Consider the following 19930-nt stretch of genomic DNA (forward strand, 5'->3'; position numbering starts at 1 on the left):
TAACAATGAAAAAAAAACTTTTCATTTTTACTTTTGTAAAGCATCTCATTTTCCTTTAAGGAAAACCGGCTACTTTCCCCCCAAAAAATAGATTGCTTGAATTTAAAGCAAACACGCATTTGATGGTCTGCTGATCTCAGCAGGCCATCATCCTCGTGTTTTTTGCGATTCCTAAGGGTGTCGCAAATTTGTCTGCGAATCTACCTGTTTGCAAATGCAAAAATTGCTTTACCACAACCCATTCGCAAATAGGAAGGGGTCTCCAAATGAGCCCTTCCCCTTTGTGAATGTTTGTAAAACCATTTTTAAGAGCAGGCAGTGGTCCCACGGACCACTGCATGCTTTTTAACAATGAAAAAAAAACTTTTCATTTTTACTTTTGTAAAGCATCTCATTTTCCTTTAAGGAAAACCGGCTACTTTCCCCCCAAAAAATAGATTGCTTGAATTTAAAGCAAACACGCATATGGTGGTCTGATGATCTCAGCAGGCCATCATCCTCGTGTTTTTTGCGATTCCTAAGGGTGTCGCAAATTTGTCTGCGAATCTACCTGTTTGCAAATGCAAAAATTGCTTTACCACAACCCATTCGCAAATAGGAAGGGGTCCCCAAGGGAGCCCTTCCCCTTTGTGAATGTTTGTAAAACCATTTTTAAGAGCAGGCAGTGGTCCCACGGACCACTGCCTGCTCTTTAGAAAATGAAAAGAAAACTTTTCATTTTTAGTTTTGTAAAGCATCTTGTTTTCCTTTAGGAAAACTGGTTGCTTTCCAAAAACAAATAAAAAGATTGCAATCACGCACATGATAGTCTGCTGATCTCAGCAGGCCACCATCCCCGTGATTTTTGCGATTCCTATGGGGTCGCAAATTGCGACCTACCTCATTAATATTCATGAGGTAGGTCATTTGCGACCCTCTAGGAATCGCAAAAGGTGTACTATACACCTTCAGATCAGACATGGCATTTTGCAATTCCCTAATTGTGAATTCTTGTGATTTGCAATTAACGAATCGCAAATAACTATCTTGATACATCTGGTCCTACATTCCTTTGAGTGAGGATTTCTTTTCCCTATCTTTCTAAGGATGGGCATGCCCAGTCCTTTGTGGACTGGATTGGTCTGCTTTACACATTACCGAGAGCCAGGGTCTGGATCAATAATACCCTCTCTCTATCCATAACTATGTATCTAGACATGAGACAGGGTTGCACTCTATCACCAATCCTTTTTGCATTAACACAGGAGACACTTGCAAAAAGCTCGCCCCAGCATTACCCTGAACACATCAAGACACACTAGCTGACATACTTTAATATCCTTAAATGTGGATGATATGACCTTCTGTCTCAGGAACCCTGGTTAGTGTTGTAACAGGATCATGATGGAATATATAAAATGTGGTACCCTTTCCGGGATAATGATCAACTGGAGTAAAGCGCACTTTTTCACGCTCACTGCCAACACAAATCACTTCATGGCAGATTTCCCTCTACGGTGGTGTATGGAATCTTTAAAGTACCTTGGGGTTTGGATTGACCGAGATGTGGATCTGACTGTACATGAGAATTACGGGGTGCCAATTAACAAGATTAAGGACCAAGTTGCACGTTGGATTTCTCTCCTGCTATTGTTAGCAGGTATGATAGGGCATATGAAGATGGTAATGCTCTCAAAATAAATGTATCCTTTTCATAAATATACCAAGGCCCCCTACAAAATCATTCTTCAGTATACTTAATTCTCAGCTAACTAGGTTGGCATGGGTGGGCAAACAATGCAGAATTAAATAGAACACACCCACTCTTCTCTTTCATCGTGTCAAGGTTGAGGCTCACAACCTGGAATTATATTATCTGTGTGTGCAGGCTCATTTTGTTCTTTACAGGCACTCCTCATATCCATATATTCCACATCTATCAGTTGAACAAGATAGTGCTGCACTCACTCCACATTAAATGCGAGTGATGGCCACCACTATGTGTTCTGCACGTTCATGGAATGGTCTTGGCATTAAGGCCGGCCTGGCTAAAGTTTACTCCCTTCTTCTGCTCATTGACTTTTACCCATTTCTACCGGTTACCCTAGAACCAAAGGAAATTTCTCAATTGACTTCTCTAGGCTTGCAGTGTCGGGCAGGCCTGTACAATAATAGTTTATCACGCTTGAAGGTATTAAAGGGACTTTGCCTTATAACTCTTTGAACATATTCTTATATTTCTGGCTTCAAGGACCATGCTGGTCAAGCTTCCAAGATTTTCTCAAAGAGCCTGCCCCCTTACAGACCATGGGAAAGCTGTTATCAGCCACCTCTCCCTATTATACGATTCAGGAGGAGATACCAGTGGTTGCATTGGTGGCTTGGGATGTCATTGTCGGTGGAGTGGTGGAAATTCTGGGTCTTCCAGAGGGGCCTTATCTCCTCTAGCTCTAGATTATGTATTATTCACTTTATATCTCTGCAGCGAGCCTGCTATACTTCTAAGACTCTTTGGAAATATGAAATAAGAGATTATGCAAATTGTTCTAGATATGATGGGCCAGTCCCAGGTTTTCTACACTTGACCTGCGCATGTGGCAAAATCCAGGCATTTTGGTACAAGATATTGTCCACACTGTCAGATATGATGGGCTGGAGGGCCTGTAGATCCCAGAATTCGTCTTCTGGGGTGGACTGAAATCCCCCTCCCTTATCTAGAGATTTGTAGCACTGGTGCTTCTGCTGGCCAAATGGCAGGTGGTATGAAGTTAACTTGTGAAAAAAAGAAAATAATTTATGAATTTCTAAAAACTCTAAAAATGTATCTCATGTGAATAACTGCTTGCTTATGGGGAAAATGTCTGTATTGTGAGTTCTTACCACAGCTAAAATAACGATAGGTCAGATAAGAGGTTTTGCTTATTGATTGACACCAATGTCAAGGCCTATAGAGATATAGGACCCTTTAGACACTTACTTACTCACTTCCGCACGTAATATATCTACTTTTTAAAACAATGTATGATACAGATATGTTTTTTCTGTTGTATGGTTAGTAATACATGTGTATTAACTAGGAATGCCACTACCATACCACAACATTCCTGATGGCTCTCCGGAATGACATCATATTTTGGTATTATATTGTTTTTGCATGCTTACACAATCTAATGTGTTATAGGTATCGGGGCCTCACTTTTGCAATGGGTGGTCAATCTATTGTTTTGCGACGGTCCCTTGACTATGGCAGCCCAATAGTTATGTTGATAATTTTTCTTGGTGATAATATTGATAATGTTAACCCGAAAAAAATAAAATATAAAAGCTTATGCAATTCAGCTGTAAATGAGCCTTTTTAAAATTAATATTAAAACATACTTATGAAATGTGTGTCAAGTGTTTTACTGCATATTAAGTGCTGATGTGCTAGGTACCCTTGCACATCTTATAAACGACTTTGATTTTCAAGGCTGCTTAGCACTGCATTTGTAAAGGTAACATATTTCAATAAACAAAGAGAAGAGTTGTTTCAAGGAGTTCTGAAAAGTATTGCTCTGGGCTTAATGCCTACACTCTGCAAGTTATTGATATAATATTAAATGGCATGTGTTTCGCTTTGTGCCAGTGTGATGTCTGAAGAGAATCAAAAAGTAATCAGTAACCAAATGGTAATTGCAAGTTTTCAAAAGTAAATGGACTATATATCCTGCATTTGGCGAGGCATTTTTCAAAGTACTTTATAATTCAAACTGCAAATATTTCTGTTCATTATTCATACTAGGACTTTATAAAGCTATCATGAGCACTTTCTATCAGCACCCTTATTAAAACTTCCCCCTGAAGAGCACATTTAGAGGAAAGAAGCTGCAGTATCCCACTTAAGGTGGTTTTGAGAAAGGCTTCGACCTACGGCGACATGCACACAGTACTACTACAAGACTATATTCAAGTACTTCCTTCCCTAAGAAAGGGAGGTTAAAAAGACTCATGATAGATCCTGAATGAGGTTAAAATAAACAGGCACTGTAAAATACTAATTAGCACAAAATAGGGTACAGATTATAACGTTTACTTTGCTTGTAATATCGTTATTAAAATGATACTAATCAGAAATGGTACATTATTTTTCCAGAAAGTCAACTATAGGAAAGACATCCAACATCCATTAAGTCAAAGAATGCAAACTGAACTTACCATTCTGGTAATGGAATTTCTCTTCAGAGTTTTTTTTTATATAGGTAAATTAATGCTAACAAATATTTATATATTCAAAATATATTTATCTTACTAACAAACATGCTAAAGAAATTGGTCTTCTTTCTTTTTTAAATAAGAGGAGTTTATTTTACGTACAGAAACAGCTACTAAAGTCTCTGTAAACAATGAATTTTAGCTACTTGATCGGTAAGGAATGAACTTAAAGAACCTATAAAGCAGAAAAAATAATTGAAGTCGGAGTTCCATCAAATGGAACCACATATCTTCACTGTAAAAGGTTAAGGAGAGATATCCCTTGCTGTCTGCAAAACAACAAAGGTGAGCATTATTGGTCTGTATTTGATGGAAGGATCGATGATAGATTCCCAATTGCAGTGAAAGAAAAACTATTGAGGTAAAAATGTGTATTCTTAAAGCATAGATATAGATGTGCCGCAAGCTAATTCAAACAATCCTCGATCCACTGGAGGGATTCAAAAGCTTATGGAAAATGGAATAGTAGTAGATAGTTAAAAGCTTCCAGAGTTCAATTAAAATATTGAAAAATGTAACAGCTTTATAAAATCCATGTGGCTTAAAAACTAAACATATCCCTTGTAGTGGAAATTTTTGATCAAGAGTTGGCAGTCACTTCTCCTCCGTGGCAAAAAGGCCCTTCAAGTATCGAAGTGGTTCATCATCATTCTCCGACTGTACTCGTAGGCTAAAAACAATGCTCCATTGGCTGGGAATGCTCGTATCATTGTAGGCGTCAATCCAGAATACAGGGCAGGAATTCCTGCAAAATTAAGCAGAAGCATTAAGCTGCAGGTGATCACAAAACGTTCCTCTTACTCAGGAAAAGTTTGATCAATCAGAAAACTAAATTGATAATCTCATGAACACAAGCACAACTTCCAAATGAGATTGTTTATATTTTATGAAGTTTTACTGTTAACTAGTGTTTTACAACAAAGTTGAAGCCTATACTCAAATATGAATTCATCCATGTTAATACATTGCTCTATACAATGGACAGAAAATTCCAAAACAAGCAAGAGGAATGTGGTACGACTGCCGATAATGGGCAAAACTGTTGCTTTTTTTTCTCTAAACACAACTACAAAGCCAGTCTATAAAATGCCAATCATTTTTCATGGAGTTGCGACATTTCACTGGAACCCCACGCTCATGCCTGGAGTGAGACTTGTCTTACATAGGGATTTAAAACCCATAACACTGAGGAGCTGCGTTTGAGGTTGGAGGTAACAGGATGTCAGCACAAAAGGTGCTGGGTGATGAGTTCCAGAACAAAAAGGATGCTTTGCATGTGAGTGATAAAAAATATATCCTCAGTTTGGGGATACATTTCCAGCACTTCCTTAATGCGACAGCAGTTCCATCATGTTGCCTGACTTAGTGGAACAATCGGCACAGAGATTTTTCCAAAGGTGACTCCCTGGAGGATTTCCAGAGTGAAAAAGCTACAGATCTGTGGAAGGGGTGCCTAAATGAGGCAGAACATCCCCTGCCAGTGACTGCTGGCCAACTCAACCAGACTCTGAATAAGCCTCCAAGCCTTCATCTGTCTTCTACATACCCTTAGAAACACAGCTCTAAATGTCCTCTGTGTTTCAACACCGATTTTAAAGCTTATCTCTGTAAATATTTCACCATCTGGATCTATTAGTCCTCCCCCACCATTCTGGACCTGTGGGTCCTCTTTTGTTTTCCACAGACCACTAGTTCTTCATTAACCTGCCTCCTGTCCCCCTTATTTCTTTCTTGGGTCCCTTAGATATTTAGAACCTCTGCCATCAGCTATTCACACTGGACCCTGGGCATCACCATCTTCAAAATAAGGCAGCACCTTCTGTTTTTCTGAACCTATAAGTCCTTGAAACCACTGCCGACACTACCTCAGATGCCCCTGATCACTGACAAAAAGAACAAGCTATTGCAGTTTGATCTGTCTATGAAGAAACCAAAACTAACAACAAGTTATGCAACTACTCTTTAAGCGACTATCCTGTCTGATCCGTAACACTAGAAATGCCACATTACATTAACATCCAATACCTCTATACCAAACCTCTCACAGCAAAAAGTGGCCTCTAACATATTTCTCTAAGCAGAGATGCCCAGAGCACATTTTATGTATCATCATTAATGTTTAATCAAGAGATATACACAATATCATCCCAAAATGCAGATATCATGTAGTTTTAGGATGAGTGGTAAAAATAAGGGCATGCAACTGATCTTAAGACAATTGCACTACAGTAAATGCTTGCATGCTCCATCACTGCTTTCATAGTGTCATTTCACTGCACTACATGGCGGAAATATGTAGATAATTTCACAGTTTACCAAGGTTCAAAGTACTACATGGCACACCATGCTCAGTCTGCTGAATCATATTCAAGGGAGCTACCATCTATGGAGGCCAGGGGTCTGACTCATCAGCATGTTTATAAGTGAGTTTTTACTAACTCGTATTAGCAGTAGTCTCCCTTTGCATTCTGATCTTATCTGCATTGGCCCACTTCTGTAAATCCCTCGGCCATTACTCATCGGCAACAATTTCCAAGTAAGTATACGAATTAGATTGCCTCAGATTACTTTTATTAACCGTACTCTTCTGTTCTCTTACAATCTCTTACTAGGGAATGTCCAAAGAACAGATAACCAACTGAACAAAATCTAAAGGGTGGGCAACCTTCTGGCCCCATGCGTCATCCTTACCGGGCAGCAATTTCCAAAGAAGGCCTTCCTATAGATTGCAGACCACTCCCTCTTGTCCCACTCACAACATGATGATTTGTGTATCTAACATATTTCAGCAGCAGGCATACACATGAGCAACTGTGCTACTGAAATCTCCTGTCACCCACCCATGTATCCTCATGAGACAGGTACGTAGAGTGACATGGGCCATCAGAAGCATATGTAAGAGGACGTATTATCCATGTACGTTTCATGTGTTGATTTATTTTTAAATACAATAATCTCACAATCTCGATTTATTTCAATAGTGGAGAAATCAATGGAAGTGATAAGTGGACATTTTATCAAACTGCTCCATCAGTGGATTACATCAATTTTTGACACACACATCCCTTCTTCCCTCTGCCCAATTAGTGAGCGATTCTCTTACCAAACTCAATCTGTCTTCCATTGGTCGGAACAGCAATGGAATTCAACTCTACATAAACATACCTGGATAAGTTATTAAATATTCAATAACTTTTCCCATTTTCGTCCTATCTAGCGTCAGTATTCTCATTAGTTCGTAGACAGAAACCAACTGTAAATTGGGGCTTAGAAAACGTATCTTTATGCATGTATAACAGACTATGGTATTCTTTTTTCATGGTTCCTGTTGGACTCTTCCAATCTCAGCCTAACTTATAGTGAAGATAGCTTGAACAAATGATTACAGTGTCCAGCTTTGGCAACCAAACTTGCTGTCGGACAATGAAAATTAAAACTAATAAATAAACACAACCAAAGGTAAAGCATCCTTTGTGCTTATCCTAGATATACCAAACAGAAGCAGGACCGGATTCAAAAACATTTAGCAGCAAGTCAGATAGAGTGCCTACTAACATTTAAACTTTGCATAGATTCCCAAAATTCTGGGGATTCCCAAAAACTCTAAGGATCACACATTGAAATCCGTGTAAATCTTAGATTTTAGTGCATACTCCTCAAATGTAAAGATGGTTATTTAGACATCAGTCATCTTAAATGGCAGTTCACTTCAGCTTGGGCAGACATCCTTTATCTTAAATGGAAATTTCTCCAAAGCAAAATAGGGCCGGATTTAGATCTTGGCGGTACTACTGCCATCTGGCGACGGCGTTGGTCCCAAGTACTCTGTCAAGCGGATGGCGGTCCGCCCGCTGTATTTTGATGTATGCTGGCTGAATCTACATTCACGTTGACAGAGTGTTTCCTGCTGTATACATGCTCACAGCTGCCAACGTGGCGGACTCCTCTGCAGGTGAACTCCACTCAGTCGCCAACAGGGCGACAGGATTGCGCCAAGCCTATTTAGATTTCACAGTTGTGCCGATGGTGTTCTAACGGCGGGTTGCCTACGGAGTGAGTCTATTGCGGGACGCAGTCAACATTGGAATATTCCTGTCGCTGTAGGCTGGATGCTAGCATCACACACCTGATGTGTTTTGGTTAATTGTTTGCACCTCCTTACCACGCTATAAAACACACTACATTCCAGACGTTGATCCTTTGCCATTCCACAGCACCACAACATTTGACACCGAGGCACAGACCTAAAGGCTTTGACAGTGCTTATTTTTTTCTCCAGGCGGCTGCTATGCATGAGCAAAAGCCATCTTGGAATGATTTTTCTTAAAGTAAAAGAAAACTAATTTCAGCATTGTAGCTGTGCATGCACATAAAAGTGCACTGGCGATCCTGAAATGATTGTTTGTTTTCAGAAAAATCTTTACAAGATGGCCACTGTGTGTACACAAACATATATAGTGGTCATGTTAGAATGGCATTTTTTTTGCTTAAAGAAAAAATCATTTTAAAATGGCTGATGCACATGAATATGCATGCATGATGGCACCTTAGAATCATTTTTCTAAAAGTATGAGAGTGTAGAGACTTGGATCAAGCAGGTGCTAAAGGGGTCAATTTTCTTTTTTACTGAAAAGAGTGGGAAGTGAGAGGGAGGCAAAGCTGTCAATAATGCACAGCAGTGGAAGGACTGATGTCAGCAGTGGAGACTTACAACTCGTCAAATCCAAACACGGTGAAACTGAAAGGCTCTTTGAGTCAGAAAAACATAGCATATGGTGGAAAGCCATTAATCAAGTGCAGGGAACTGAGGCATACTAAAAGTCATCCAATCATCTCCCAGTTGCCAACAGCCAGCAAAAAAATACACACAAGGAACAATATAAATATATTTTCACACAAGGTACCTGAACAGTGTGATTATAACAGTAAACAATTATTTGGATAAAAATAACTCATTGTTTACTTCTGGTTGACTGCTGCACACAATTTGATTGTTCCTAAAGGTTATACTAAATCTAATTGCTTTAATACAAAACAAATGGAAAATGTAAATACACTCACTCAGGGGCGGCCTTAGGCATGTGCAAGCGGTGCACATGCACAGGGACACCAAACCCCAGGGTCCACCACGCCAATATATATCCTTAATATAATAATCCTTTTTGGATGGAAACATATTTCCGTGGCGGCCCCTGGCAGGGATTTGGCGCCTCTGACTCTGTTCCACTTCCAAACACCCTGACCCCCCCCCCCCCCCTCTTCACTGGCCTCCGCGCTCCGCCCGACCCCCTCTTCCGGGGCCCCCTACCTTTGCTCCCTGCCCAGGGCCGCCATGAGCCTAAAGCCGCCCCTGACTCACTAGGCCAATAAAACCAATGGATAAAGAAGACAAAAAGGTGGAACATTACATATATGTCAGTGTAATAGAACGGGACAGATGTTGAGCACCGACACTTTAAATTTGCTGTTTTTGTACACCTATATCTGGTACTGTTTTATGCTCAGTAAATCTACCTCAGCAGATAACTGCATATGTCTTTAAATTGATGTTAAAATGCACTTCTGAAATGCCATTCCCTAATGTTGTATCTTGTTATAATATTTAGAATTATCTAAGACAAATTAAATTAATTCCATATACAATGTTACTAGATCATGGTGGTTGAACTTTGGGAGGACTTTGAAGTTAACGGCCCAGTTGTTCTTTTAGATTGCATGGTGTGATATATGTAGTGGTCCCTTTAAAAGGGACAGTTCGTTTTTTGTTTTGCTCTCTTTCACTTTCTCTTCTATCTCTCAATCTCACTCTCTCTCAAGCTGAAACGTGTTGTTCTCTTTTTTATCCTACAAGAATATTATATGCAATATAGAAAATGATAAACCTACCGGAGCTGTGTCGCTTGTCTCCTAGAGTCCCAGTTCAGGGGAACAATCACTTACAGTGCAAACACTGAGGAAGGCATCCAGCGGAAACGCGTCTGTTTGCCTGAATAAATAAAAGCAGGTCTCTGCTCCATTTCTGCATCACTCTATGCCTGCAAGAGTATTGTTTTGACTTATACTGGGTGCTCCCTTGTGTCTGGACAAAGCTAATCCTCTCTGAAGAGGTTTAATGATAGTGAAACATGAGTCAGGGGTTGCTTTTCTTCATTTCAAGTTGGCTTGGATGGTATTTTAGCAATCCAAGGCTGTAATACTGTACCTGGAGTAGTAAATGGCTTTTGTCATTTTACAGCTTGGCATGGATGGCACTGTGCTAATCCTATGCTTAAAGACTTTGCTGTAGAAACTGCAAAATACATTGTTCCTTTCTATATCGGCGTGGATGGTACTGTGCTAACACTATGCTTAACAACTTTAATAGAAAAGCAGACATTTGAGGTGATCAAATGTACAGTGTCGCTGGTGTTGTAGGGTGCTCTATACAGGAGCTGCTCTCCACCTAATCCTGGGACCTACCCAGAGTGCTCTGCTTGTTTTTTGCATAATTTATGTATCACTCTATGCCTCCAAGGGTTTTGTTTATATATAATAAAATGGTTCATTTATTCTGAAAATAAGTGACTGGCAGAAAATATGTAATATGGTGCTGCTCTATGCCCCATAAACACTTTACTGAGGAATCCCTCCTGTTTACCTACTCAAATATATAAACATTTCCTAGTGTAGTTTTGCCCTCTCTGGACTCATTCTGGGCTTCTCGACCCAAGTGCACCGCTACCGGTATTTAGAAGAGAGGACAGACCAGTCAATGTTTTGTCAACGTCATGCAGAGCCACTTCCAAGCGCTCTACAAAGACTGTTTTTCGCTGGTATTTACATAGCTATAGAAGGTTGGGGAAACAGTGGGTGGCAGTGCCACAGTGTGGCTCATCTGTCCATCATTTTACCTTGGGTCCATGCTGAACAGGATTAGGCAATCAAAGACAGCAAAGGTTGTGGGTCAGCAACCCCCATTCCACTGCCTGTGAGTGGAGGGGACCCAGAGGAAGATCGAGAAATCAGCCATTGTACCACTTCCCAGTGCTGTGATGCGAAAGTAGCCAAAAACAATAATTATTTTATGGATGTGATGTCACAGCCATGAATAAAAGTACATCGAAAAATCTATTCACAATCATAGCTTTTCCCAATGGAACCCCTAAACATGGGTAGCTGTGAATAATTGGAATGGTTTCCGCCAAGGAGTTCTGATTGGCACAAAATGGGTATGTAATGTGACCTAGAACCCTCAGGTGAAAAATATCCTTTTTATTCATAGTACCAGCTACAATTTTATGTGGGTTCTAAACCCATCCACTATTATTAGCAGGCTTTTGAATTGTGTTATCTAAAATAAAGAAATAAATATTGACTGAAGGTGGCAAACTCTTGCTCCAGTACTGAGCATTGCTACCCTACAAGAGTGGAAGTTATGTTTCTCAATGCTGTGACACAATCTGTGCTCAATTTGAGCCAATGGTTTACGGTACTCGCCACCGGCACTTCGTTGTCAACACCTGCACTTATGACAGTCTACCACATGGTTGCGCTGTTTGTCTAATTTAGAGATGCGCATACCAACAGCTGTTTATTAATTCCTTATACATTCAAAATTACTGATACCTGCTTCCAAAGCCATTCTTATATCTTTGAGGACCCGGAATAGTCCAAATTGTCACACTTGGAGGAATGTGATAGTTAGTAGGGGTGTTGCTAATGTAGTGGGCAGCGCTGTCTCGGGCAATGGGTGGTCAAGCTGACGAAGGCCCTGACACATCTTTTCTTGTTTTTTTTTGTTTACAAAGTAAGCTAATGAAGAACAGCATTCAGAAAAACCTGTTCAGTATAGCGGGTGGATTTGGGACCCATATGTAAGATATAGGTCGAAGATAGAAAATTTATGGTGGGGAAAAGTCAGTGAATCTAAAAATAGTTGGCCTCAGCAACAGGGTTGCATAAAAGAGTGAGCAAAATACTCATTCAAAACAATATAGTCAAAGATGTGGATAATGTACATAAAAAAAATATTACCTTCATACTTCACAATGCTTGCAAATGTTTTCATGAAGCCTGCTTGTTTCCCCACCATGGACAGGACCTGGATTCTAGACTTGACACAGTCAATTGGATACACAGCAAGCCACAGGGCAGCACCTCCAAACCCGCCACTTAGCATTAATGGAACAGCACCTATGGAAATAATAAACATTTGCACAGAGAGTACAGACCATTATTGTTGAGACCACGCCTTGAGAATACCATGGTTGAGATACCTTAAAACCTCATTTGCAGCGCTTGGGAGACCGGAGATCTATTCAGACCCATCAAGCATTAGAAAACAGGACATAGGGTGGATCAAACAACATTTCCTTGAAAGGGTACGGTTAGAGAGAGAAGAGAAGGAAGTAATGAAATCGTCAGTAAGAGCTTACCTGATTCTAAGTATCACTCCCTCTCTGGAACCCTATTTAAAAATTGCCACTAATCCCCTTCACAGAGCCTTGCTTAATACATTTAGGATGATTTGATCCCCTATACACTTGGTTGTTTTCCTACTTGGGCAAAACCAGAGGACGCTTTACCTTGCAAATGCGACAATTTTTCTACCCAAGATACGCTTCATTTTATGTTGTATTGTGGGTTTTATGCCGCCGCTAGGGAAAAATACCTAATACCTATTCTGAAGGATGTAGGCTTTCTTCAGGTTAGGCCAGCATTAATTTTCCTTCAAATGTTGGGCAACACGCATATCATCTTTCGCGTGGCATCTTACCTAACGGCTGCATTTAGATTAAGAAAGAAACAAGCCCCAGGGAACGTCTTATTTTAAATGTTGGCCTTGAGGGTTTCAAGTAAATTAAATTTTAACATAAATTGACTATGAATTGAATTTTGTATGTAAATAGCAATGTGATTTTTATACTGTGCTGTATGTATTGCCTTTTATGATTTTAACAAAAATCGAATAAAGCGTATTTTGACTGACTGACATTATTGTTGAGTCACAGATTAGTTTGGTTTCATTGGACTCCCATAAAAAATTATTTTTTTAAACAGCTGATCACATATTAGCTAAAGCACACAAGTTACATAGGGGAAGCAAGGAGGAAGTACGGGCTAAGTTGGAAGTGGTTGGAGATACTAGGGGTCCCTTACCATGTATTAAGGGGCCTGAACACAAAAGGTCAGCACAGTTGACTTTGCGAATACAAATATCCCTATTCGTAATGCTTCAAAAGTACATTTGTTTCATAATTGGCATTATAAATATCAATACACACACTGAAAACTCTTGCAAGTTGCAAGGGAAATGGGGTCACCCAGGCGAGTTCCTTCACCTCCTTGATACTCACAACGGAACGTTCATATGCTTTGAGACTGCCTATGCGTTCCCAGGACATGGATGTTTACCAAGAAGAGGTAACCATTTGCAAAATATAAGGTGTCAATACCTGACAGATGGGAAAGAGTCACGATTCATGCACACTGTGAGTAGAAAGCAGTGATTAATTTGAGCAAGTGATTTCTGGTGTTTAGCACCGGCACATTATTATCTACACTGAGGCTTGTAACAGTCTGCCACAAGGTGGCACTGTCGTCTAATTTAAAGATGAGCAACAGCAGTGGCAGCTGGTGACATTTAGAAGTGGTGCGGCATAAAAGTTACAGAGTGAGTGTTACATCTCGAGCAACCCTACTTGACATAAAAGGGTCTCAGCAGGCGGGAGGGTTCTCCCCAAAAGGAAAATTTTGAAGAAAAAAAAAAGTGCGCAAATGGAGCATTTTAATTGTTGCAGGACCACTGCAGACTCCATGGGAGATCAGATTGATAGACCTGATGCAGTTAGTTACCATCAGCCTCCTCAGACCCAAAATGAAATCTGCACATGAAGGAAGAAGGAGGGCTGGAAGAAGGGCAGGAATAAATTAATGTTTGACACCCAGCAGCTAGGCAACCATTGCCAGGCGTATTGTATATCTTCTTACAGTTTAAAATTCACAGATCATTTCAATATTCTGTTTTCATATGTACATATAGAAAAAGAAAAATAATTATTGGCAAGCAAAAGAAACATTTTGCAAAATGAGAATTTATCACTGCCCTTCCAAGTAGTTCCGTCTGTATGCAAATGAAACAGTGTGCACACACTACACAGTTGAGTTGTGCTCAGTGGCGGCTGGCATCTACAGGGAGCGGGGGCTGGCATGCATGGCAGAAAATAAAATTTTAAATCAAAACGTACTTGAATGCGATGCAATGTCCTCCTCCTGTCCTCTTCTCTCCACCGGAACTGAAAGCAAACTCCCTTGACCTATCAGGGAATGCTCTCATACAGCATGAGAGCAGTGCCCTGATTGGAGGGCCCAGCCTCACTCAGTGCTTCACAGCGCTGTTGAGGCTTTGGTTTGCTCTAACCCAGCTGTCTTAAGACCGCTGGGTTAGAGATGTTTAAAGTGCGCATGTGTGGCTGGACGTCTCAAGATGGCCGGCCGAAAGTACCTGTACACTTTAAACCGGGCCATACCAGCCCATTCTCCTCCTTGCTAAGTGACATGCTGTTGTCACTCAGCAGCGGCCACCCCCGTCCCATGCTCTGTTTGGGAAGGGGAAGTGTTAGAACTGGCTATTTCTGGTAGGCTAAGGCTGACGCCAAAGCCAGGCAGAAACCACCAATCTAGTCAGGGCAAGGAAGTCACACGCCAAGATAACCCCTGCTCACCCCCTTGGTAGCTTGGCACGAGCAGTCTAGGCTAAACTCGGAGGCAATGTGTAAAGCATTTGCGTCAGCGCACAATAGCAACAACATACTAGGTACACCACAAAAGAGACTCCACACAAGGTTATTATAAAAATACCTTTTGTATTGTAAAAGCACATCAGATAAAATCACACATATACATGGTGCCAATTGGCACGGGCAATATTCACATGGGATTATTCACAAGACAGGGCCACAAGGGCCACTGTCACAATCAGCACATTAGTAGTAATGAAATACTATCAGAACTTAGACTAAAAGAGTATAAAATCACTGTAGCACAAAGTAACAGTTATGAATCACATCCAGTAACTACTGGGAACAGGTAAGTACACACTACGCAACCCTAAACACCTTAGGAGCATGTCACGCAGGTACCCAGGACCTCACTAGGACCACCTGTACTAGAAAGAACAACCACCTAAGGATGAAATCCACTTAGGGGTATAACTCAGAACACACTACCCATGATGCATGAATATACATTCAGAGGAGTAGTAAAGAAAGAAAACACATGATGTATAGACCTACACATTCAGCGGTGTTAAGGACAGAGCACATGATGTAATCACAATACATTCAGGGGTGCAGCGCAAGAAGACACATGATGACTAAACATTCAGAGGTGCAGCGCATGAAAAGAAAGACACATGATGCATCAAACATTCAGAGGTGTCAAGAGTAAAGCAATAGCGCAAAAATCACATGAGGCCTAAAAACCTTCAGAGGTGCAGGAATAACACATGATGCAAAAGATCACATTCAGAGGTGCAATAACCATACCATTGCGCAAACTCACATAAGCCACCACCTGTGGCAGTCCCTAGGCCAATGGCCTTGTTGGGGCTCAGACGCCCTGAGTCTCAGTGTCAGGGTGCCAGTCTCAAAGTTCAAAAAGCCTAAACGTGGCAGGTGCCCACTAAGTGCTGGGCACCTGGAGGACAATAAAACTGCGCCAGGGCCCTCACTGGCCCTTAGGCACCAACTGCGCCACTGCTGGAGCCACACAGGCTCTGGGCACAGCACATTCCCCCAGACGTTGGAGCCACCGAGGCTCTAAAGCAACATGCCAAACGTTGGAGCCACACCGGCTCTTAAAGCAATGGGGCCCCCATGAGCCTCACCGGACTCTAGCCCTCACACTCGGGGGCAGGAGGGGACGAGCACCGAAAATATGCCCCGAAGCCCCCCTCTCGAATATGGCCCTCTCTGGAGCCAAACGGGCTCTACACATCGTTGGGGCGGCCCGCTGCCATCCGGGGCCGCCCTGAAGTAGTGCCTCCAACCCGGCACCAACACGAAGAAATGCGGGCCCTCAAGAGCCCCTCGCGGGCTCTGTGCTCACGGTGGGGCGACCCACTGCCATTCGGGGCCGCCCTTCCTTGGTGCCTCGACCGGCACCACGAGAACCCATCTGCTCCTTCACGGAGCAGCAACAGCACTGCCCCCGTCTCACCCGGTCCACACGGAGCCCCCCAGCCCTTCAACTCACCGGGCCTCAGGGGCGGCTCCTCCGGGCGGCGGCTCTGTTCTTCTGGCAAGCGCGGGGCTCCTCTTCCACCACGGAGCCCCGCCGGGCCGCTCAGACGCTCTCCTCTCGCTGCAGGACGGGGGCGGTCGAACTTCTCTCTTCCTGCAGGGCTCCCTCGGTACACGGGAGCCCTGCCAACCGGCCGCCTCGTCTCCTCAGATGCCGCCGGGCTCCCTTAGCTCACGGGGGCCCGGCCGACCCGCCGGCAGGCAGCGCCATCTTCCTTCTTCCTCGGCGCGGCCCAGCCAATCACGTCGCGGCTCCTGCGCCGAGCCCCTCATGACGCGAGGCCGCCAACCAATGGAGGCGCGGCCTCGCCGATCCACGGGCCAATCAGAGCACGGCTCTCCTCGGGTCTCGGTCAATCCGGTCGCGGCCCCTTCGTGGTTTGTTTTCCTCCGCGACAGATCGAGGTGGGCACTCGTAGCTAATTATATCCCTGCAGGCAGGAATCCTCAGCGCATCCAGCGCTATAAACAAGCAGGGAAAAGCGCTCCTAAGCGCTAGAAAGTCCAGAAACGGCGCTCTCAAGCGCGTGGGGGAAGTTAAGCGCCCCAGAGCTCTAGACAGCAGGCAGAGCGCTCCCAGGCGCTGAGGGGGAAGCCCAGCGCCTCCAGGCGCTAGAAATCAACTCCAGCGCTCTCCCCAGGAAAAGGCAGCTTCTCCATGCTGCCAGGGTCCCAGAGCTTCCCCAGGGGCAAAGCCAAGTCCCCCCTTCAGCCCAGGCAGGGCAGAAGGGTCCCCCAGGAGTCCAGGAATCCAGGCACCCAGGGGCTGGGCAGCGCCCACCCCTGGTAGATCCAAGTCAGCCACAAGAGCTAGAACAAGAACAACTTGGAAGGAGACTCATCCCCTTCTTATAGCCAGAAATGCCTTTGAAGTACTTCGTGCAAGGGACCCTGAGTGCTGGAATGTTTCTGGTTTTCGTCTTCCTGACAGCTTCAGGGCCAGAGGTGACAGTGGGCCGTCAGGAAGGAGAGCTAGCAGGGTGGGTGACAGGCACGGCCCGGCACCACCAGACGCTCTTTCCTCCCATCCCTGACAGCCGAGGGGCCTTTCATCCACGGCTGACTCAGACCCCCTCCTCTGGGGCCTTGCAGACCCTGCAGACCCTGTCCTACTCAAACCGGACAGTCCATCCACCAGCAGGTCCAGGCACTCCTGGGCAGACTCACCAGCCAATCACACGCTAGCACCAACTTACACAATTATGCCAACTTCCAAAAGTGGTACTTATAGACTAGACACAGTCATGCTGCATACATCATTTTGCAGCATTCATTCTCACGAGTTCACACATATCAAACTCGACCCCTGCACTCCCCACACAACAGGAACTACCATGGGCATACATATTCCCCATTCATTCCTATGGGAGGGCAGGTCACTCACTCTTCATACAGAGAGCTCAAGCACTTTACACTGTACCACAGTGAAAAAAGTGCGCAGAGGCCTAGAATCACCAACACCAGGTTCCAGAAACAGGCTAGGAAAAAGCAAAAAGTCTAGGGGTGAACCTGCCCAAAGGGCCGGGTCCAACAGGAAGGAAAATAAATGGTAATAAATTACCATTTTAGTTTTAAAGAGCTTGGGATTTTTTAAGTGGGGCGGCGGAGGAGCCGGCCCTGGTTGGGCTGCTCTGTTGCATCTTAGGTTGGTGTACGCAGTCAGACTGTCCCTCACCTCAAGGCCAAGCAAGAAGAGATCATTGCAAATAATCCCCAATATAGACCTGCACGTAAAACCACAAGCAACAGAATGCAAAAGGTGCACATGGAAATGGATGCGCTGGCATAGAATGACTTGAAATCACTGACACGTTTCATGGACATATGAAACTGTGCAGCAGCTATCCGTATTTCATGAGTATTGCAGTTTAGAAATGCTAAAAGTGACAGAATCTTGCGGCCTGTTGAATATCTACACAGACGCACGCCGAGGCATTTACCGCACACACTGAAAGCTATCAGCACAGTCAAACACATTGGTTTAAACGTGTCTGGGTGCCTACCTTGCACCGTCTGCACCCCTCACAGAATAGACTTACCGGTTCTTGCTTTCAGTGTTAATGTTACACTTTGTTGTTCAGATAACCCACTCATGGTTGTGCCAACAAAGAAAATCCGAAGCAATGCTTTCCAAAATGCCGTCGTATTCGACAGTCTAAATACGCAGAATCTTCCAGGACAGTACCAACGAGGCAGACAGTAGTTTCCAATAATTAGACCATCATAACGCAGCTCGGTACCCTTGTTCCACATTATGTATTGTGGGAGTTGAATCAACCGCCAAATTACAGACATTAAAGCAAAGAACTAAAAACAGCTACACAACATGCTAAGTAGCGAACAAACCAGCTAACATGACATCCAGGGGTTCTATATGGGAAGTAGAAGTCATGTGGGGGTACCCGGGACTACTATGGGATTGAGGGGGGCGTAAAACTGATACTGAACTGGCTTCTCCAACTCATCCTATGTCAGTACCCGAAGGAGTACTTCTAGGGTTCTCCCCTGTCTGCTCCCCATTATGGTTTTCAATAGACTGATTCTCCGTGCCATCTATTCTCCTGCCATCCCATGTTCACAACACCTTTGACCACAACCCTGCTATCGGACGTTGCCACATCCCTTGGGCATCTTCCCTGCTACGTCTTCACGCAAAGATCAAACTCAGGTCCACAAATTCTAGAGCCCACCTTCCTAGATCTAGTTATGGGGAAGAGTCCCAGAAGACAGTCCCCCACTGTACAGGGCAGTGATCACGCCAGTACCTCGTTAAGGATCACTATATTTGTGAGGCAATAGTCTCACCGTTTTGGGAAATCCCACACCATATGGGCAAGCCCAGCATCCGGTGCACTACATCTCAGACACTGCTGTTCTACCTTCCCATACATAATGCTGAGCCTATGTGGGGTGAGATAGATATGCAGCAAATTAAATTGTATACATTTAAAGTTTGTATTCCTAGAGACTCATTTCGAGCTACACAGGGCCCTGCCCCAGTCCGCCTCAGTCAGTTCCCTGTCCAGTAGGGATCCACACTTCTCCCTGGTGTGGTCTAGGGGCTTTGTTGTCATCTCCATTGGAGCCCTTTATAGCCATTTTACTAAGTGACGTGCTGACTCTAACGTCACTATCGCTTGAAGAACCACAAGCGTTTCCGGTTCTTGTCTGCCCCCATGCTGCAAAGCTCCGAAGGTCCCCACCAGGGCACGGTATTGCAAAAACTGACCAGGAGGGAGATCATAGTGTGCGAGGAAGTCATCCAACGGGATTAAACTCCCCATTTTGGAAACAGTTTCTAACTCAGAATGCCTGCCGCCGACCAATCCAGCAGCTGAGGTGCCTTGAATGGGAAGTGGTCATCACCAGTGGAAGCCCCACCAATGGGAGGCCTGTTGCTTAAAGGGGAGTCCCGGCTG

The 19930-nt window shown here is 43.6% G+C and overlaps 1 protein-coding gene across 2 annotated transcripts in view; it reads right to left on the reverse strand.

The window, feature by feature from the left end:
* Positions 1-4027: 4027 nt before the first annotated feature.
* Positions 4028-19930, reverse strand: part of LOC147698473 (mitochondrial ornithine transporter 1-like) — a 161445-nt gene continuing 145542 nt past the window's right edge. For both annotated transcript variants that reach the window (XM_086935053.1, XM_086935052.1), the window contains exons 6-7: positions 12244-12402; positions 4028-4975 (exon numbers count right to left, since the gene is read on the reverse strand). In XM_086935053.1, coding sequence (XP_086791179.1) covers positions 4854-4975; positions 12244-12402 — 281 coding nt within the window. In that variant the 3' untranslated portion in view covers positions 4028-4853. The remainder of the gene's footprint in view (positions 4976-12243; positions 12403-19930) is intronic.

This window comes from Lissotriton vulgaris, chromosome 8, assembly GCF_964263255.1.
Source record: "Lissotriton vulgaris chromosome 8, aLisVul1.2, whole genome shotgun sequence".
Taxonomy (NCBI): Eukaryota; Metazoa; Chordata; class Amphibia; order Caudata; family Salamandridae; genus Lissotriton; species Lissotriton vulgaris.